General features: G+C 31.8%; 1 protein-coding gene across 1 annotated transcript in view; it reads right to left on the bottom strand.

Moving 5' to 3' along the window:
* Positions 1–537: 537 nt before the first annotated feature.
* LOC139484154 (collagen alpha-1(I) chain-like) overlaps positions 538–22,759 on the bottom strand; it is an 83,775-nt gene continuing 61,553 nt past the window's right edge. Inside the window, exons 86-106 of the mRNA XM_071267886.1 lie at positions 22,428–22,445; positions 21,890–21,907; positions 21,464–21,535; positions 20,880–20,897; positions 20,342–20,359; positions 19,915–19,986; positions 19,331–19,348; positions 17,538–17,555; positions 17,112–17,183; positions 16,528–16,545; positions 16,002–16,019; positions 15,613–15,648; positions 13,650–13,685; positions 13,149–13,175; positions 12,044–12,133; positions 11,106–11,177; positions 10,539–10,616; positions 8,759–8,809; positions 7,234–7,302; positions 2,380–2,451; positions 538–1,100 (exon numbers count right to left, since the gene is read on the bottom strand). Of these exons, the coding sequence (XP_071123987.1) occupies positions 538–1,100; positions 2,380–2,451; positions 7,234–7,302; positions 8,759–8,809; positions 10,539–10,616; positions 11,106–11,177; positions 12,044–12,133; positions 13,149–13,175; positions 13,650–13,685; positions 15,613–15,648; positions 16,002–16,019; positions 16,528–16,545; positions 17,112–17,183; positions 17,538–17,555; positions 19,331–19,348; positions 19,915–19,986; positions 20,342–20,359; positions 20,880–20,897; positions 21,464–21,535; positions 21,890–21,907; positions 22,428–22,445 (1,454 nt within the window). The remainder of the gene's footprint in view (positions 1,101–2,379; positions 2,452–7,233; positions 7,303–8,758; positions 8,810–10,538; positions 10,617–11,105; positions 11,178–12,043; positions 12,134–13,148; positions 13,176–13,649; positions 13,686–15,612; positions 15,649–16,001; positions 16,020–16,527; positions 16,546–17,111; positions 17,184–17,537; positions 17,556–19,330; positions 19,349–19,914; positions 19,987–20,341; positions 20,360–20,879; positions 20,898–21,463; positions 21,536–21,889; positions 21,908–22,427; positions 22,446–22,759) is intronic.

Genomic DNA, 22,759 nt, shown 5'->3' with positions numbered 1-22,759 from the left:
TCTTAAAACTTTATTGATACTTTGGACTGTATGTATCTTGACTATTTTTTCATATTTTATAAGCATCTTTGTAAACAGCCTTGTATTTTTCGCCATCATTTTATGCTACAATTAAAGGGGAAACTTTTTATTCACACATTCCATGTTGAAGGGTTTTCGTATATATTTCCAGCCTTTAATATATGGTATGTTATTATAAAGACCTTTTTCAAATTAGTTGTCTTCCTTTATTTTGGTTTGAACTTCTGGTTCTCATTGCCCTTCAACTTCGTTCTTTATTTTAACTTTTTTTTAAAACTTTTTTTATTTGAGCGTAGTTGAAAATCGCGTATGGAGTAAACACAACATTTCAATCTTTATATCTATGATGAGTTTATTTGCACACACACACACATACATATATTATGTATATCTTACTGTCATATCAACATTATCAATTATATGGACAATAAACATTATTTTATTATAATATATTTATCATTTTGTCTCTTACGATTTAACAAACATAATTATTCAAATAAACTCATTGAAACTCCTTCATCGTCTATATTTTTTTCTTCTGTAACTAGTGGTTTTACTTCTATAAGATGTTTTCTTCTTTTTACGATAGCTGTTATACCCTTGCCGAGATGTTTTTCTGCCGTAGCTAGTAGCTTTATTGACTTTGGAAGCTGTCTTGTACTTAGTTTTGTACCTGGATTCTTTCGGTTTCGATTTACGATACCCACTATACCCTTGCCTAGATCTTTTTCTGCTATAGCCAGTTGCTTTATAAACTTTGGAAGCTGTCTTTTGCTTAGTTCTGTAACCGGATTGCTTCTTTGTTGATTTAAGATAGCTGGTATACCCTTGCCGGGTTGCTTTACTGTTGTAGCCAGTTGCTTTATTGCCTTTGCCGTAGCCACTTCCAACTTTTGTTTGTTTATTTTTGATCACATTATTTACTTTATATTGTTTCTTTACATCGTGTTTGTTGATATCAGGTTGGTTCGATGTTTGTAGGTTTGGGTGGACTGTGTTTTCTTGTAGCTCGTTTCTGTTGTCGTTATCAGTTTCTTTTATGATGAAATCTTTAACAGCACTCTGTATTTGGTACCTTTCTTGGTAAAATTAGTAAAAGAATGTTTAAAAAAAACTGGAAAAATGAAATCGGCACGAGTCATTTAAAAAGCAAGACACATCAGTAATTAAAGAGTGAAAAGAAATGAAAGTGAAACTCAAAATTAGACAAGTAATGATTTTACAATAAATGCAGTCCTCCCTCGTTGTTATCATCATAAAATATAATCAACAAGTGAAATTACGATTTAAATCCTTTTAAATCTTTTTTTAAAACAAACAATTTATTTTCAAGGACCATGTATTCCTTACTTTAACCATCTAAATCGAAGATGTAATAACTACCTACTCCTTCGAGTTGTCCGAACTTTGAAAACTAAAGACTAAGCAATACAAAATGTGGTGATCTCAGATGCTCCAGAAGGGCAAGCTTCTTACTAGATATGAGTTGCATTTTTCTGAAATTACCGAAATGTAAGGATAATTCATAGGAGGCAAATACTCTTCTGATTACATTCTTGCTTGTTGATCTTAAATTTGCATGAGTACGGATATGCTTTAAAGATTATTACACTATTACTACATGTGTAATACAAATGTTATCTGTTTGTTCATTTTACTAAATATTTACCAATTTTGCCAATTCTTAGTTTTCCTTTCTCAACATACAGATGGACCCGTATATCAAATTTACCTGAAATGTTTGATAGAACTGGAATAAAATGCATATCACACTACAATTTTCTTTTTTTACTGGTTTATTTCTGAATATTTTATCATAGCTATTAAATGTTTTGTGGAATTTAAATTCTTTTGTTTTCGCCAGTAAACTTTGTATTAGCTTCACACGAAGTCATTAGCCCCAAAAATCAAAGATCTGAATTGCAAGATAGTCTTTATCTCAAAACCAGTTAAAAAAAAATCCATAACAAAATATTAAAGCACGAACTAAGTTGTGTTGTACGAACTTCACAGATATGAACAGGAAAACAGAAAATACAGCTGTTTGCTATCGTACTATAATTTTAAAATGTATCTGCCTAATTTTACGGTGTATAAACAGGCTACTGGTTCAATGCTAACCGGTCTTAAAAGAGATGCACGAATACATAGTGTAATCGATCTTAATATAATGATGTTTTTCATTTCTTCTTTTAAGCGTTCAATATCCTTCAATTTTAAGTCAATATTGATGACGTCACGGTCACATGACAACATTTTGTGTATGAGATGATAAACAAAACCCTGTCACCTTATAAGTAGGCGCGTTACATCCACAATTAAAATATAAAACAAGGGACTAAAACACATAAACCTTACCATTTTTGCCATCTATACCGTCCTTTCCATTTTTGCCATCTATACCGTCATTTCCATTTTTGCCATCTATTCCTGAAAGTATTATTAAATATTCATCAATGTTCAAAGAAATTGTTGTATCGTAATACATATTTTTTTAGGTATTTGCTTACAGTTATTTATTCTTACCCCTTGTAATACAGGAAAGAACTCAGACTGACACTGGTTTACAATTACTGAACTCATAGTATCAATATGACAGTCATTAATAACTGACCATAATTTGCCTGTTACACCTATTTTATACAATTTATACATAAGACCAATTCTCCAGACAGTGTTAAAAGCTTTTTTACTGTCTAAAAAGGCAACAAAAATTTTACTGAATAATTCTAGGTTATGATAAATTGTTTCATGTAAATTAAACGATGCAGTTAAGCAACTAAGGTACTTTTGAAATCCTTGTTGTTGGAGATTTGGCATGTTCTTGTCATACAACACGAAGTCAATTAACCGAGCTTTAATAATACTTTCAAATAGTTTCAAAACACAGGACAGTAAACTAACTGGTCTATAATTATCGGGTGAAGATTTGCACTTATTTCCACCTTTGAAGATAGGAACAAGGAGGCCTATAGTTTCCAGTTCTTTGGTATACGTCCTAATCTGACGATGAGGTTGCATAAGACCGTTATGCACTCCACAACAGGTCTACCTCCGTGGCGCAAATGTTCGTTTTGTACTCTGTCATGTCCGGCAGCTTTTCTATATTTTAACTGACCTATCAATTTAGAAACTTCTTGCAAAGCATATATCACATAGTCATCTATAAATAAACTCATCATAGATAAAAGACCCCACAATGACAAATGTAAAACAATTCAAACAAGAAAGCTAACGGTCTAATTAACGTACAAAATCATGAACGAAAATCAAATATGTTAAATAGTAACAAAAGGAAGCCACCGAATTACAAACTAATGATATGGAACCGGCACAAACATAATTTGTCAGAAAGCCACGTGTACAGTACTTTAATTTTACAGTATTTGAATATCCTAATCCTTAGAAAATTTAGAATCTGTACGGATCATTCTTGAAAGGACTTATTATTTTGTATCTTGAAAAAAAAATTCTCAAGTCTACGCAAGGTTAAAAGAAAGCGTCTGTAACAGAAAATAGCATTTCTCGTAAAGGATGTATTTAGATTTTTATACATTTTTTGTAGTTCCCAACCCTTGTCCCTCCCCATCGGAAAATCACATAGCATCCTACAAGTACAAATTACATGTACCTGACAATGAGAATAACTGATACGGATTTTGTTATTCATTACAAAGTATTTATCAAACAAACAAAAAAGAACACGTAACGACACGTTAAACAATATGAATACACTAGTTAGATGGAATCTCTGATCGATTCTAATAAATTTTAAAATCCGTAAAATTGATTTGAAATCAATTTATAAAATATTATTGAACATTTTTAAATCGTAAAACGAACTTGACATCAATCATTCATGTTAAATTTAAAATTGTTATAACCAAGAATTGACATCATTCTACAATAGATGGCTGACTAGACGAGCTCAGATTGGCCGGAAATGATTAAGGCTCTTACGGGGAACGTAACATGTATGTCGATTCATTGGATTATGGAAAGTATCTCTTCGAGCTTCTTATCAAAAGGTTGCAATTGAATAAAAATGAGACATATCTCAAGTGCTATGTGCTGGAAACCTCATGTTGAAAGAATTATGCAAAATTAAAAGGTTTCATTTCAATAAAAATACATTTTTTTCTCCAGTGCCGTTTACTATCCATATCCGTTTTTGTCCTTAAACAGACGATGAAATCAAGCATTCACCAATCTTAAAATCAATCAATGTACTGACAAAACATCGGATGACTACAAGTTCTTTTGGGTGGTGACAAGCACTTGTATCAGAAAAAAAATCGCATCTCTATACCCAACAGTTAGGTTAAGGTACACCTCACAGACACATGTTTTCCGGAGACAAGTTCCTGTGTGGATAATAATAAATAACCGGGAATTCAACCTCACTGTAACAACTATTATATTGTTAATCAGTATACTCTAGTTTGTTGTTATACATGTACATGTATATTATATTAAAGTCGTACGAAACCTCTAATAAAAAAAGGATGCATATGTTTTTTTATAACAATAAGTATAGTTTTTATGCTAAAACTTATGTACTTGATTGATTGCTTACAATAAGGCGACAAGCTGTAAACTACGGCTTCATAATACGACAAAACATATGTATAACAGTTATATGTAATTTTTATTTTTCCTTATGTCATTCTTTTCTACTAGTATTCTCATGATAGTGCAGTGGAAGAGCATAGTGGTTATTCTTTTGAAATAATTAGTTTTTCTAAGATATATTGGATTTGAGTAAGTAGATTTGAGTAGGCATTCAAATTTTCTCGCAATTTTTGGAAAACCTTTTTGAGATATTCTTCCGCAACGCTAACACAAATTATTGGTATCCTTGATTTAATATTGATACTATATTTGTAACGACAAACATTTTCACATCATTTATCTACATGACTGTTCCTTAAAAATGATTTACATTAATATGCATAAGCGATAAGGAATGCTATTTTGCATTTGATAATTTCCACGTAATTATACGAAATACGTCTGGTTATTAATAAAAAAAAAAAAACGCAAGTAACGTGGGTACAAATGTCTGCGACAGTTTAATTTTCAATTTTAAAGTCCGACCTCGGCAAGATGAAATCAGAAAATCCACGAGCTATGCGAGAATCTGTTTCTCTAATGATTAAAAAATAAATAAATGTTGTTAAGCGAAATCTCCTTCGGTAACCTTCCACATTTCACAAACTTGTCAATTTTATTAACACCAACTACTTTACAAAAAGATTATATTGGAATAAACCCCTTAAAAAGCATCTAACGTATCCGAAAATCACGAGTTATATCCAGAATTGTGCATACTCCTTTCCACCGTATACCGTGGGCATTGTATGTCCACGCCTGTCCTCGGTATAGGGTGGACACCACGCCCACGGCTGTCCTCGGTATAGAGTGGGCAATACGCCCACGGAATCCACGGCATAGGGTGGGCACCACGCCCACGGTGGACAACGAACGTGGACAGAGAGTGGACGGCAATGGTTTGTCCACCGTGGGCGAGTGGAAATGACAAAGTCCACCTGGACTGTAGTGTACATCCAGAATGGTTTTTATTATTTTTTATTTTTTATTTGTCTTTGTACTATTATTAATATTACTTAGTACTATTTTGTCTATTTTCTGTGATATCCGTTTGACGTGGCTCGGTTCTTTTACATCCGGTCAATGTGTTTGTATTATCTTTCATTTTTGCTAGTGTTTTGTATGTGCGACTTTTTGTGTTTCTTGGTTCATATGACGTAACTCTGTACTTTTAAAGATCCCATCATTATATTATTGTTCTATTATATGTCATTATATTATTGTTCTATTATATGTCATTAAAGTATTGTTCTATTATATGTCATTAACTTATTGTTCTATTATATGTCATTATATTATTGTTCTATTAAAAATTTGAATATACTTTAAACAAAAAAAATATTTTCCTCGCGTAGTGGTATTAACCATATGTGGATAAATTCTAAAGAATTCTTGGATAATTCTAAATCTCAGTGTGTTTCTGAAGTAAGTTCTAACATCACTTTCGATTTTTTAACCCTGTAAACAACCACATGTGAATTTTTTTTTTAAATACTTTGAACGACAAAATTATTTTATATTTCTTCTTATGTGACTTTAACATTTTCTGACGTCAAACATGCAAAGCAATGAATGTGGGTTTTAAATTTGATAGATGCCTTTTGTGCTTTTTTGTTTAATATTTGTTTGTTTTCAGATTGTGGGGCTGTACCAATATTTAGACTATTTTACCTATTGTGTATGGTTTGTTCACGCATCGTTGTAAATATAATAGAATTTGATACGACTGTCATACAAGTGAGAGGTTTATCGCTATAAAATCAGGTTCAATTCACCAATTTCTACATTTGAAAATACCTGAACCAAGTCTGGAATATGACAGTTGTTTGTCCATTCGTTTGATGTGTTTTAATATTTGATTTCGCCATTTTATTAGGGACTTTCCATTTTGAATTTTCGTCGATGTTCAGTTTTTTTGTGATTTACTTTATTCTTAATTTTAAACCATAATCAGTGTTTTTGTTTGAAATGTTTAAGACAATTGTAGGTTTAGTTTAGTGAAATCACGATTAAAATCACAAGTAAGTTTGTAACAAACATTTAAAAATATATTTTGAAGAGAATCATTCAAAAGCAATGACGAAAATTACTATTAAAACATTAGGCCACCATACCCCTAATGTGGGAACCATATACCTGGCATTTAAATGCATAATGAATAGTCTCCAACAAATATGATGTTAATGATACTCATGTTTTCTACAGGCTCAACCAAACTTTGGAATCAAATCTTCGTATACAATTTATTTGGTTTACAATATTTCAAATGCGAAATTTTTATTTAAAGTATCGATTTTTAAATTAAGGTTCATAAACATTAACCTAGCTTTGTCTCGGGTGATTATGATTTATAGGGGTACTTATCTGTGCAATCACCTTCTCATCTATGTGTTATTTTTTTTTATACTGAATGGTCCATTTATACTGTCTATTGAATTCAAAATTAGAAGAAATAAACTATCACGTCTTGTACATAACAAGTATCTGCGTATTGAATTAAGTACACACTTGATACAGTGTTTTGTTAGGGATTAACTAATAACAATCTGTAATGATTACATGAAGTATAATAATATATTTTATCAGTAATAGGGTACATACCAGCATCTCCTTTTTCTCCTTTCTCTCCTGTTTCTCCTCTGTCCCCTTTTATGTTATTTTCTATAGCTTCTATAGAATGAAATAGTATTTAAAATACATTATGAGTTAATAAGTAAATAAGTTCATGAAAAATGCAATATAGAATTTATTAATATAAATAGATATTTGGAGCGAGTATTTCGTACATTTATTGTTGTGTTTTTAAAGACACAGATATCATCAAAGCCAGGACTTTTAACTAAAGGTTTTGTAAAGTACGTTGAAAAAAAAAGAAATTAATTACAATGTATAACCATATCATTGTGTAAGGTATCTGACCAAAGAAACTAAGTGTATGTTTGTTTCCTTTCTCCTTTTATGCGTTATTGTATTTTGTAAGGAACAAATCATCGTAATGATATATCTAATAACTGTAAAACCATTTATAACTATTTAATCAAGTAAACAAAGTCAAGGAAAGACTAAAGGTACAATGCTATACGATGTTAGACAACTACAGTGCATTCATCCTGTAAGGATCTTTCGTTTTTTTCCGTCTCGATTTCAAGGTAAGGATTTTTATTTTTAAACAATTAAAAAATAAATTATTATACAACTCAACTTCAATTTCTACAAAAAGGCATATTATATTTGATTGATATTTTACCAGTTTAGTGGGAAAAAAATTTAATAGTCCTCGATTATGACATTTGTAGTAAATGATTCCCACTCAATGAAACTCCCGAATGAGGTGCATAACACAACAGGGTTATAAAACTGCTATACATCTAATGGAAATGCTTCAATACAGTGTGTGGATCAATCTATTTGAAATTTTTATATTTCAATCAAAGAGTCAAAATAAATATTGAGTAAAAAATTTCATTGAATTAAAAGAGCCAAACTAATTTTAGTCAAGGTGTGTAGTACAATCTTGAAATAACAATATGTAGTTTATTTGTTTCAGTAAACAAGATATTGACAAACAATTCATGCAAAAAGATATCACACTATATTCTATGCTCTTCAACTTTGTATTGTTTGGCTTTATAACTATTTTGATAAGAGCGTCACTGATGAGTCTTATGTAGACGAAACGCGCGTCTGGCGTACTAAATTATAATCCTGGTACTTTTGATAACTATATATTACAGGCGAACAGTAAGCTTGGTTCAAACATGTTTAAAAGAAAATCGAAATATAATTTTTTTTGACGTTCAAGACTATATTTTTTGTCTGATTTCAGAAATGGTTTTTAATTGATTCAACAGTTTCGACTCTAACCTTTACTTTACTGGTTCTTTGATAAAACCCCAATCTATAAAAGATCTGAAAGGGAGACGTTCTATTTAAATATTGTCATATAATGTTAAGTCGAAGACATAATAGGACAGTTTTGTTACAAACACAATGCTCATTTACATTATACACATGATTAAATGATGATATACAAATTATCATTCGCATTGGCATTGTATGTTAACGAGGTTACTCTAGTATATGTACATGTATATGTAGGAATAACTCAAAATATTTATTAAATTACCTGGTGGGAGTTGTTTTTCTCGTGGTTCTTGTTGTCTAGCAAGTGCAATACCTGTCAACAGAAAAAAGAAACCACACTTGCTTAGCGGTAACATCATTATATACATTCATCATGCTGTTATGTACATTATTGCCATTTACTTCTATTTATCCATTCTGGTTCTATAGTAATGTTAAATGAATTAGTTCCATTTGATATGATATCATCATTGTTTTGTGTGTTATTTTGTCATGCCATTGAATAGTCCACTTTTGTCATAGTTCAAGTTAAGAAACGCATTCAATGAAAACAATAGATAACTAGTCTTGTTGAATTGTGACAATTTTGGCACCATTATGCATCTTTATTTTGAAAATATGTGATGTTCCTTTTTGTTTCCTCAATTAAGGACCATCAGCCTGATCTGTTTTAAATCTTCGAACAGACATGGACTATACTCGTTAAGGGATTGTTACACATTTGAAAGTCATTAATATTTATAATTTTATATATCAAATGATAGTTACTAAACAACAAGTACACAATTGCATATCAAACTACGATTTACTTTTGATATTTATTCAAATGCATTCAAATTTTATCTCATCTAATAAAGGTTTTGTGGGAACACAAATATTTTAGCTTTTGAGAAAGCAACGTATCATACACAGTGCACTTTATTATACCTCAACACTTATTCAATAATACTAATTATTATACCTTACATATATTTCAAACAATTCTATTGGGTGAAACGTTATCACGTGAAATGGAATAATTCAGTTAATTTTCATTCAATTGCAAGGAAGGACGAATAACCCTTAAAATTTACACCAGCGGTGAATAACCCTATTATTCACCAGTGAATAACCTTATGAGTTTGTTTATTTGTACTTGAGTTACCTTCCATGAAACGTCACAGACGTAAATAAACAAAATGGTAGCGTTCACGTTACACTAGAAGCCCATCGAGAAACGAGGAAATATGGCATTGGACATAAATATAGATGATAGTGCCAGAAGCCGATGATATCTCTGATAAACGGTCCTTCTCAGGGCCATCAATATTTTACAAAAAGATTCTACTTTTGTTGTAAATTCGTGAAAAACGGACACAAATGTATTTTCAAACGTGAGTCTGTGTGTTATGTTCAAAATATAGACTAGTAAGTGTTCGAAATGCCCTTCCACTGTTACTGCGATATAATAAAACAATTGTTGCCACTTAGAATCGATGAATATCCAAAATTGTCAACCCTCAAAAGTTATTTCACTTCGAGCTGCGCCCTAAATGAAATAACCTTCTCATGCTGACAATTTTGGATATTCACCTCTCTTACGGGCCATAATTGTATATTATCGAACATCTAAAATGCTGGATTGTATTAATTTCAATTTTTTTTAAAAATTTTGATATAAATGAAATCAAAGCACATTTGAAAAAATAAATGAAAAAAAAGGGTTCTATGAGTTTAAAGTCATAGATATGAGCTGAAAACTGATTGTCATCATACAACTATTTCAAAAGTTTCTAACGAAGTAAATTGTGTATAAGAAAATCAACTGGTGCTATGAAGAGCTGTTTCGGAATTAAAGGCTGTACGTCATGTTGAATTTCAAATCAATCAGTTGTTGCTATTGGAACATCTTAAATGTATAATTTGTTAATATTTTCTATTAACATTTTAAACCTTAGAGTTGTTTCGACAAAAGTTTGAATATGAATAGAAAATGTTTAATTTGCGTTAATCATTGGCTCAATTTTACACTGCAAAATTATTAAAAATATGTATAACCCTACTTGGTGGTCCTGGTGGTCCAGGAGGCCCTGGTGGTCCTTGAAGACCTTGTGAACCTTTTGGTCCAGTAAGTCCGATACCTGCAAACAAACAAAAAAGACTTCACGTGTTTATCGGTTAAAGAATAATATATATACGTCCTTTTTTCTCAAGTTATGGCCATTTCCCTTATTTATGCTGGTTTTGATGCTGTTGTAATGATCGCTAAAAGTAAAGCAATTACATTTAATATACCGCTATAATTTTGAAAAAAAAACAGTTTATCATACTGTAAGTAAGCTTTGACGTTGTTGACAATGATTTCTCTCAATGAAAGAAAGCTGCGCTATCATCCTGTCGGCGACGTCTTATTCAATTGATTATACTGATTTTTTCCGATATTACTGTGTATTGAATTTTAAATAAATATACTATAACGTCTTGTACATAACCATCCGTATTCAGTACAACACTCTAGTGTTTCTGTGAAGGATGATAAAGCATTTACCATGCATATGATATTGCGTAATGAAAGTCTTGCATTTGACAATAATTATAATAAATATTTTGTGTGTTAATATGGTACGTACCATCATTTCCTTTCTCTCCTTTGTCACCTTTGTCTCCTTTGTCACCTTTGTCTCCGTTGTCTCCATTATTTCCTATAGAATGAAATAATATATGGAATACCTTTTTAGGTATACATATATAAGTCTAGCATTTTGACATGAAGCATAAACATATATATGTCTGTAATATGGTAAATACCCGCATCTCCTTTCTCTCAGTTGATAATGATTTCTCGGGGTAACAATCAGCTCTATCAACCTCTCAGCTAAGTTTTATTCAATTTATTATACTGAATGTTCCGATACTACTGTGTATAGAATTTCAAAGTAATAAACTATAACGTCTTGTACATAACCATTCATATTAAGTAAAGCACGCAATTGATCTAGTGTCTCTGTGAAGGATAATTAAGCATTTGCCATGGGATTGACCAATAAAAGTCTGACATTGTCACAAAGCGTATATTGATTAGGTGTCATTTATAGGTTACATACCAGCATCTCCTTTGTCTCGTTTGTTTCCATCATTTCATAAAGAATGATATAACATAGGAATACATTTTAGGTATACATATGTAATTCTGGCATTTTGACACGAAATATAAAAAAAAAACATTTGTGTCTGTAATATGGTACATACCCACAATCTCCCTTTTCCCAGTTGACAATGACTTCTCGGGGTAACAATCTGCTCTACCACCTTCTCAGCTATGTGTTTTTTTTTATACTGAATATTTCGTTATTACTGTGTTTTGAATATCAAAAACAAAGTAATAAACAGTAATCTTATGTACATAACAACCCTCCGTATTCAATAAATTAAATAATTTAGTGAAGCACACATTTGATCTAGTGTCTTTGTGGAGGGTAATAAAGCGTTTGACACTGGATAGACCAATCAAAGTCTTCCATTTTGACAATAAGTATAAAAAAATATTTGTCTGTAATATGGAACATACCAGCATCTCCTTTGTCTCCTTTATCTCCATTGTCTCCTTTGTCCCCTCTGTCTCCTCTGTCTCCTTTGTCTCCTTTGTCACCATTATTTCCTATAGAATAAAAAGATATTTGGAATAAATTTCCAGGTATACACAAATAAGTATATGTAATAATGTAAGATAGATTTTTGTAAAAAATGAGCTTTGATGAAACCATATATAAAATAAAACTTGAATTATGGAGATAGTCGTCTGTATTTCGACCAATGACTATTGTGTTATTAGAGACATATACATACAAAACCAAGACTTAAAACTAGAGCTTTGTAAAATTTGACAAAAATGAAATTAGACACTATATATCTTACCAATAAGCTCATTGACATCAGCAAACCAAATTTAGCTATAACGACTGGATGCTAACGACAATGACAGTTCAATGAACGATATATTTGAGTGTTACATCACTTTTAAATTGAAATAAATGTATGCTTGTTATACTTTTGAAATAAGCACACTCTTTTAATACTGCTACACTGTATGATGTAGATATGGCTATTCCCATGGGGACATTTTTCTTGAAATAATGCATTATATATATTTTGTTGCATTTAGATAAATTTCTTTTACATAATTTATTGTAGCATCAGTTTAACTGATTTTGAGATGAACACTCTTATTTCAAAAGTACACCTTATCATTATCAATATAATTTACATCTCAGATGCGTATACATTTAAACAAATAGTATTGATAACAGATCATCAACAACATAAGTTGTGCAACTGACACACGATAAAAAATAGTTCAATGTTCACTTTCATTTTTAAGCTACCATACAATTTACCTTTGCTGAAATACATGGCATTAAAACGCATTTTGCACACTTGGAAATTTCTTGAATCTTTTAATTTTTAAAAATATATTATAATTTTTTTTTTAATTGTTCATCTAACTGATAACATTTTTTATCGTTCCCATAATACATGATAAACTTAATCAATTTTTTTAGTGTCTCTATTTCTAAAGATTTCGAAAGTATTGGTGTAATTTGAGTTTTTGAGATTTTATCAAATTAATTACCAACATTATGCAATTCGTATACCAATACAAAATCAATACATACCATCTGATCCTTTTGGTCCTGGGGGTCCTGAAAGTGAGAAAAAAATTATCATGCTAATGCTTTTACAACATATTCCATTGATAGAACCAAGCATTTGTATTAGTTTAAGTGTACCGTGTCCGTTTTTTCTTCAATATATAGTGGAGAGCATCTATATATGGCTTGATTTGAACAGCTGTCCTAAAATATTATTTCAAGAATTAAAAAGATGAGTTGTAAGCAATGTGTCAAATGTTTTGCACGTATGCCACATGTGGAACAGGATCTGCTTACCCTTCCGAAGCACCTGAGATCACCCCCAGTTTTGTTGGGGTTCGTGTTGCTCAGTCTTTAGTTTTCCATGTTGTTTCTTGTGAACTATTATTTGTCTGTTTGTCTTTTTAATTTTTAACCATGGCGTTGTCAATTTATTTTCGATTTATGAGTTTGAATGTTCCTCTGGTATCTTTCACCCCTCTTTTGCAACGATTCATACTAAAGAATATATAGAATATATAATACCTTCAACTCCTTGAGGTCCTTGAGTTCCTTGTGGTCCTGAAAATTAAACAAAGATCAAATATCAAAAGTACAGTATTATCAAAACAGTCTGTTTGAACAACCTCATGTCTCTTAACATTTCAGAAAATTTATTTTCCATTGTTGAATCATTATTTATGTGTTTCTACTTCTGGTGGTCTTCATGGGTATACAGAAGCATTGATTATGATATTCAACGATTATTCATTTTATAAAGGCTTATAACATAGACATAACAAAACAAATTTCAAGTCTTCCTCATTTCCAAGTTTTGTAACCAGAAAATTTAAAAAAATGACCACATAATTGATATTCATGTCAACACCGAAGTGCTGACTACTGGGCTGGTGATACCCTCGTGGAAGAAACGTCCACCAGCAGTGGCATCGACCCAGTTGTGTAACAAGTTATCAAAGGTACCAGGATTATAATTTAGTACGCCAGACGCGCGTTTCGTCTACAAAAGACTCATCAGTGACGCTCATATCAAAATAGTTATAAACCCAAACAAGTACAAAGTTGAAGAGCATTGAGGATCCAAAATTCAAAAAAGTTGTGCCAAATACGGCTAAGGTAATCTATTCCTGAGTTAAGAAAATCCTTAGTTTTTCGAAAAATTCAAAGTTTAGTAAACAGAAAATTTATAAAAATGACCTCATAATTGATATTCATGTCAACAACGAAGTGCTGACTACTGGCCTGGTGATACCCTCGTGAACGAAACGTCCACTAGCAGTGGCATCGACTCATTGGTGTAAAAAGTTATCAAAGGTACCAGGATTATAATTTAGAACGCCAGACGCGCGTTTCGTCTACATAAGACTCAACAGTGACGCGCATATCACTATAGTTATAATCCCAACCAAACAAGTACAAAGTTGAAGAGCATTGAGGATCCAAAATTTCCAAAAGTTATGCCAAATACGCTAATGTTATCTATTCCTGGGATAAGAAAATCTGACTACTGGGCTGGTGATACCCTCGTTGAAGAAACGTCCACCAGCAGTGGCATCGACCCAGTGGTGTAAAAAAAGTTATCAAAGGTACCAGGATTATAATTTAGTACACCAGACGCGCGTTTCGTCTACATAAGACTCATCAGTGACGCTCATATCAAAATAGTTATAAACCAACACAAGTACAAATTTGAAGAGCAATGAGGATTCAAAATTCCAAAAAGTTGTGCCAAATACGGCAAAGGTTATCTATTCCTGGGATAAGAAAATCCTTAGTTTTTCGAAAAATTCAAAGTTTAGTAAACAGAAAATTTATAAAAATTACCCCATAGTTGATATTCATGTCAACACCGAAGAGCTGACTACTGGGCTGGTGATACCCTCGTGGAAGAAACGTCCACCAGCAGTGGCATCGACCCAGTTGTGTAACAAGTTATCAAAGGTACCAGGATTATAAATTAGTACGCCAGACGCGCGTTTCGTCTACATAAGACTCATCAGTGACGCTCATATCAAATTAGTTATAAACCCAAACAAGTACAAAGTTGAAGAGCAAATGAGGATCCAAAATTCAAAAAAGTTGTGCCAAATACGGCAAAGGTTATCTATTCCTGGGTTAAGAAAATCCTTAGCTTTTCGAAAAATTCAAAGTTTTGTAAACAGAAAATTTATAAAAATGACCTCATAATTGATATTCATGTCAACACCGAAGTGCTGACTACTGGCCTGGTGATACCCTCGTGAACGAAATGTCCACTAGCAGTGGCATCGACCAAACTCAACAGACAAGCTACAGTTTTATTGGTGGGGTTGATAAAAACAATTCTTTAAATGATTATATTTGTTTTAAGTGAATTAAAAGTTTGATCAAAATGTTGATAAAACGTATTCATTTTTAAATGAGTTATTTGTGCCTTGTGAGCAAACACGATTAATTGTAACTAGAACAATGTAGAATGCATTTGATTTACACGAATGTTGATACATACCAGCCTTTCCTTCAGGTCCTTGAGGTCCTCGTCCTCCTGCAAGTCAGAGATGATATAATGTCATCCTTATAATACTTTTAATAGAAATTTTATTTTCAAGAACCTAACATTGGTATGAATTAAAGTTGTAAAATGTGTACCATAATCGTCGTGTATATAAACATTTGTATGCGTCTTGAAAATACGTGAACAGCTATTAAAAAATGTTATCTAAAGATTTAAACGGGTGATTTGAAAGCAATGTTTTAAAAGGTTTGTAATGATTATAATGATACATATAATTGCAAGTAGTTTGTTCAATCAAAGAAAACTTAAATGTGTATTTGCAAGCATAATAGATACTGTGCAAACAGGTTGCAATTTGCATACACACAAAAGTTGATACATACCATCGGCTCCGTTTGAACCTGAAAGTGAAGGAAAATAAGATAGCAAAAGTACAAAATATAAAAACTATCTTTGTACTTGTATAAGTGGCCGACAAGTATCATATTATTCTATTCTTTCAACATTTCAGATAACTATCTTCTATTGTATCATTTGTACTTGCAAGGATGGTATGGTTGATTTCGAGGGTATACGTGAACCGCGAATTTTATTGTTCAAAGAAATACACATGTTTCAGGCTTGTATACAAAACGTTGTCAAAATCACTATTTTAAATATCCACGAAAATATATTATGACTTCAATTAACAAATGTTTGAAAATTGAACAATTATCCTAAAATGATATCTAAGGAATTAAAGAGATGATTTGTACGCCATGTTTCAAAAGGTTAGTTATTATAACAATGATGTTGAAATATAATTGCAAGTAAATTCTTTAACCACAGAAAAGTTAAATGTTTATTTGCAAGCATAACCGACACAGTGCAAACAGGCTGCAATTGGCATGGACGGAAGATGATACATACCAGCGGCTCCGTCTGCTCCTGAAAGTAAGATGATAAGATATGACAGTATACTTACAATACTATAAAACAATCTGTTTAAATAGATATTTAACTTTTACTTGTTATAGTGGTTTGACAGGTATCATATTCTTAATTTCTGCCAATATTTCAGATAGCTATCTTCTATTGATTCATTTGTATTCATAGGAATGGGATGGTTGATTTTGCGGGATATTGTGAACAACGAATTTTATCGTTCAAAGAAATACACATTAGTAAGGGTTGTTTATCAACGTTGATAAAACCACTATATTAAATATCCACGAAAACACAATGTGACATCAATAACGAAAGTGTGTACCCTTGAAAATTAGACGAATTCACAGTATGCGTTATTTGAAAACTCAACAGACAAGCTACAGTGTTATTGGTGGGGTTGTTAAAAACAATTCTTTAAATGATTATTTTTGTTTTAAGTGAATGAAAAGTTTGATCAAAATGTTGATAAAACGTATTCATTTTTAAATGATTTATTTATGCCTTGTGAGCAAATACGATTAATTGTAACTAGAATGCATTTGATTTACACGAATGTTGATACATACCAGCCTTTCCTTCAGGTCCTTGAGGTCCTTCGGGTCCTTTAGGTCCGTCGGGTCCTTGAGGTCCTGGTCCCCCTGCAAGTCAGAGATGATATAATGTCATCCTTATAATACTTTTAATATATATTTTATTTTCAAGAACCTAACATTGGTATGAATTAAAGTTGTAAAATGTGTACCATAATCGTCGTGTATATAAACATTTGTATGCATCTTGAAAATACGTGAACAGCTATTAAAAAATGTTATCTAAAGATTTAAACGGGTGATTTAAAAGCAATGTTTTAAAAGGTTTGTAATGATTATAATGTTTACATATAATTGCAAGTAGTTTGTTCAACCAAAGAAAACTTAAATGTGTATTTGCAAGCATAATAGATACTGTGCAAACAGGTTGCAATTGGCATACACACAAAAGTTGATACATACCATCGTTTCCGTTTGAACCTGAAAGTGAAGGAAAATAAGATAGCAAAAGTACAATAATATAACAAGAGTGCACACGCTGAAATGTCTCGCCTTCTATACTAATCATTGATATTATGTTGATAGTCCTAAGTATAAAGCTAAGCTTTATAACAATTGTCACATAAACTTAACATTAACCAAGGTAACTAAACATAGACCAATGAACATTGAAAATGAGGTCAAGGTCAGATGAACCATGCAAGGCAGACATGTACAGCTAACAATGCTTCTATACAACATATATAGTTGACTGATTACTTATAGTTTAAAAAAAATAGACCAAAACACAAAACCTTAACACTGTGCAATGAACCGTGAAAATGAGGTCACGGTCAAATAAAACCTGTGCGACTAACATAAAGATCATAAAATATTTCCATACACCAAATACAGTTGACCTATGGCATATAGTATTAGATAAAAAGACCAAAACTCAAAAACTTAACTTTAACCACTGAACCATGAAAATGAGGTCAAGGTCACATGACATCTGCCCGTTAGACATGTACACCTTACAATCTTTCAATACAACAAATATAGTAGACCTATTGCATATAGTATGAGAAAAACAGACCAAAACACAAAAATTTAACTTTGACCACTGAACCATGAAAATGAGGTCAAGGTCACATGACATCTGCCTGATAGACATGTACACCTTACAATCGTTCCATACAACAAATATAGTAGACCTATTGCATATAGTATGAGAAAAACAGACCAAAACGCAAAAATTTAACTATAACCACTGAACCATGAAAATGAGGTCAAGGTCAGATGACACCTGCCAGTTAAAGATGTACACCTTACAGTCCTTCCATACACTGAATATACTAGCCCTATTGCTTATAGTATCTGATATATGGACTTGACCACCAAAACTTAACCTTGTTCACTGATCCATGAAATGAGGTCGAGGTCAAGTGAAAACTGTCTGACAGACATGAGGACCTTGCAAGGTACGCACATATCAAATATAGTTATCCTAATACTTATAATAAGAGAGAATTCAACATTACAAAAAATTTGAACTTTTTTTTCAAGTGGTCACTGAACCATGAAAATGAGGTCAAGGACATTGGACATGTGACTGACGGAAACTTCGTAACATGAGGCATCTATATACAAAGTATGAAGCATCCAGGTCTTCCACCTTCTAAAATATAAAGCTTTTAAAAAGTTAGCTAACACCGCCGCCGCCGCCGCCGCCGTAGCCGCCGCCGCCGGATCACTATCCCTATGTCGAGCTTTCTGCAACAAAAGTTGCAGGCTCGACAAAAACTATCTTTGTACTTGTATAAGTGGCCGACAAGTATCATATTATTCTATTCTTTCAACATTTCAGATAACTATCTTTTATTGTATCATTTGTACTTGCAGGGATGGTATGGTTGATTTCGAGGGTATACGTGAACCGCGAATTTTATTGTTCAAAGAAATACACATGTTTCAGGCTTGTATACAAAACGTTGTCAAAATCACTATTTTAAATATCCACGAAAATATATTATGACTTCAATTAACAAATGTTTGTATGCGGCTTGAAAATTGAACAATTATCCTAAAATGATATCTAAGGAATTAAAGAGATGATTTGTACGCCATGTTTCAAAAGGTTAGTTATTATAACAATGATGTTGAAATATAATTGCAAGTAAATTCTTTAACCACAGAAAAGTTAAATGTTTATTTGCAAGCATAACCGACACAGTGCAAACAGGCTGCAATTGGCATGGACGGAAGATGATACATACCAGCGGCTCCGTCTGCTCCTGAAAGTAAGATGATAAGATATGACAGTATACTTAAAATACTATAAAACAATCTGTTTAAATAGATCTTTAACTTTTACTTGTTATAGTGGTTTGACAGGTATCATATTCTTAATTTTTGCCAATATTTCAGATAGCTATCTTCTATTGATTCATTTGTATTCATAGGAATGGGATGGTTGATTTTGCGGGAAATTGTGAACAACGAATTTAATCGTTCAAAGAAATACACATTAGTAAGGGTTGTTTATCAACGTTGATAAAACCACTATATTAAATATCCACGAAAACACAATGTGACATCAATAACGAAAGTGTGTACCCTTGAAAATTAGACGAATTCACAGTATGCGTTATTTGCAAACTCAACAGACAAGCTACAGTTTTATTAGTGGGGTTGTTAAAAACAATTCTTTAAATGATTATTTTTGTTTTAAGTGAATGAAAAGTTTGATCAAAATGTTGATAAAACGTATTCATTTTTAAATGATTTATTTGTGCCTTGTGAGCAAATACGATTAATTGTAACTAGAATGCATTTGATTTACACGAATGTTGATACATACCAGCCTTTCCTTCAGGTCCTTGAGGTCCTTCGGGTCCTTGAGGTCCGTCGGGTCCTTGAGGTCCTGGTCCCCCTGCAAGTCAGAGATGATATAATGTCATCCTTATAATACTTTTAATATATATTTTATTTTCAAGAACCTAACATTGGTATGAATTAAAGTTGTAAAATGTGTACCATAATCGTCGTGTATATAAACATTTGTATGCATCTTGAAAATACGTGAACAGCTATTTAAAAAATGTTATCTAAAGATTTAAACGGGTGATTTGAAAGCAATTTTTTAAAAGGTTTGTAATGATTATAATGTTTAGATATAATTGCAAGTAGTTTGTTCAACCAAAGAAAACTTAAATGTGTATTTGCAAGCATAATATATACTGTGCAAACAGGTTGCAATTGGCATACACACAAAAGTTGATACATACCATCGTTTCCGTTTGAACCTGAAAGTGAAGGAAAATAAGATAGCAAAAGTACAATAATATAAAAACTATCTTTGTACTTGTATAAGTGGCCGACAAGTATCATATTATTCTATTCTTTCAACATTTCAGATAACTATCTTTTATTGTATCATTTGTACTTGCAGGGATGGTATGGTTGATTTCGAGGGTATACGTGAACCGCGAATTTTATTGTTCAAAGAAATACACATGTTTCAGGCTTGTATACAAAACGTTGTCAAAATCACTATTTTAAATATCCACGAAAATATATTATGACTTCAATTAACAAATGTTTGTATGCGGCTTGAAAATTAAACAATTATCCTAAAGTGATATCTAAGGAATTAAAGAGATGATTTGTACGCCATGTTTCAAAAGGTTAGTTATTATAACAATGATGTTGAAATATAATTGCAAGTAAATTCTTTAACCACAGAAAAGTTAAATGTTTATTTGCAAGCATAACCGACACAGTGCAAACAGGCTGCAATTGGCATGGACGGAAGATGATACATACCAGCGGCTCCGTCTGCTCCTGAAAGTAAGATGATAAGATATGACAGTATACTTACAGTACTATAAAACAATCTGTTTAAATAGATCTTTAACTTTTACTTGTTATAGTGGTTTGACAGGTATCATATTCTTAATTTCTGCCAATATTTCAGATAGCTATCTTCTATTGATTCATTTGTATTCATAGGAATGGGATGGTTGATTTTGCGGGAAATTGTGAACAACGAATTTTATCGTTCAAAGAAATACACATTAGTAAGGGTTGTTTATCAACGTTGATAAAACCACTATATTAAATATCCACGAAAACACAATGTGACATCAATAACGAAAGTGTGTACCCTTGAAAAATAGACGAATTCACAGTATGCGTTATTTGCAAACTCAACAGACAAGCTACAGTTTTATTGGTGGGGTTGTTAAAAACAATTCTTTAAATGATTATTTTTGTTTTAAGTGAATGAAAAGTTTGATCAAAATGTTGATAAAACGTATTTATTTTTAAATGATTTATTTGTGCCTTGTGAGCAAACACGATTAATTGTAACTAGAATGCATTTGATTTACACGAATGTTGATACATACCAGCCTTTCCTTCAGGTCCTTGAGGTCCTTCGGGTCCTTGAGGTCCGTCGGGTCCTTGAGGTCCTGGTCCCCCTGCAAGTCAGAGATGATATAATGTCATCCTTATAATACTTTTAATATATATTTTATTTTCAAGAACCTAACATTGGTATGAATTAAAGTTGTAAAATGTGTACCATAATCGTCGTGTATATAAACATTTGTATGCATCTTGAAAATACGTGAACAGCTATTAAAAAATGTTATCTTAAGATTTAAACGGGTGATTTAAAAGCAATGTTTTAAAAGGTTTGTAATGATTATAATGTTTACATATAATTGCAAGTAGTTTGTTCAACAAAAGAAAACTTAAATGTGTATTTGCAAGCATAATAGATACTGTGCAAACAGGTTGCAATTGGCATACACACAAAAGTTGATACATACCATCGTTTCCGTTTGAACCTGAAAGTGAAGGAAAATAAGATAGCAAAAGTACAATAATATAAAAACTATCTTTGTACTTGTATAAGTGGCCGACAAGTATCATATTATTCTATTCTTTCAACATTTCAGATAACTATCTTTTATTGTATCATTTGTACTTGCAGGGATGGTATGGTTGATTTCGAGGGTATACGTGAACCGCGAATTTTATTGTTCAAAGAAATACACATGTTTCAGGCTTGTATACAAAACGTTGTCAAAATCACTATTTTAAATATCCACGAAAATATATTATGACTTCAATTAACAAATGTTTGTATGCGGCTTGAAAATTAAACAATTATCCTAAAGTGATATCTAAGGAATTAAAGAGATGATTTGTACGCCATGTTTCAAAAGGTTAGTTATTATAACAATGATGTTGAAATATAATTGCAAGTAAATTCTTTAACCACAGAAAAGTTAAATGTTTATTTGCAAGCATAACCGACACAGTGCAAACAGGCTGCAATTGGCATGGACGGAAGATGATACATACCAGCGGCTCCGTCTGCTCCTGAAAGTAAGATGATAAGATATGACAGTATACTTACAGTACTATAAAACAATCTGTTTAAATAGATCTTTAACTTTTACTTGTTATAGTGGTTTGACAGGTATCATATTCTTAATTTCTGCCAATATTTCAGATAGCTATCTTCTATTGATTCATTTGTATTCATAGGAATGGGATGGTTGATTTTGCGGGAAATTGTGAACAACGAATTTTATCGTTCAAAGAAATACACATTAGTAAGGGTTGTTTATCAACGTTGATAAAACCACTATATTAAATATCCACGAAAACACAATGTGACATCAATAACGAAA

Source organism: Mytilus edulis, chromosome 8, assembly GCF_963676685.1.
Source record: "Mytilus edulis chromosome 8, xbMytEdul2.2, whole genome shotgun sequence".
Classification (NCBI taxonomy): domain Eukaryota; kingdom Metazoa; phylum Mollusca; class Bivalvia; order Mytilida; family Mytilidae; genus Mytilus; species Mytilus edulis.
Note: the sequence above shows the minus strand (reverse complement) of the source record. Positions and strands in the feature narration are given on the sequence as shown.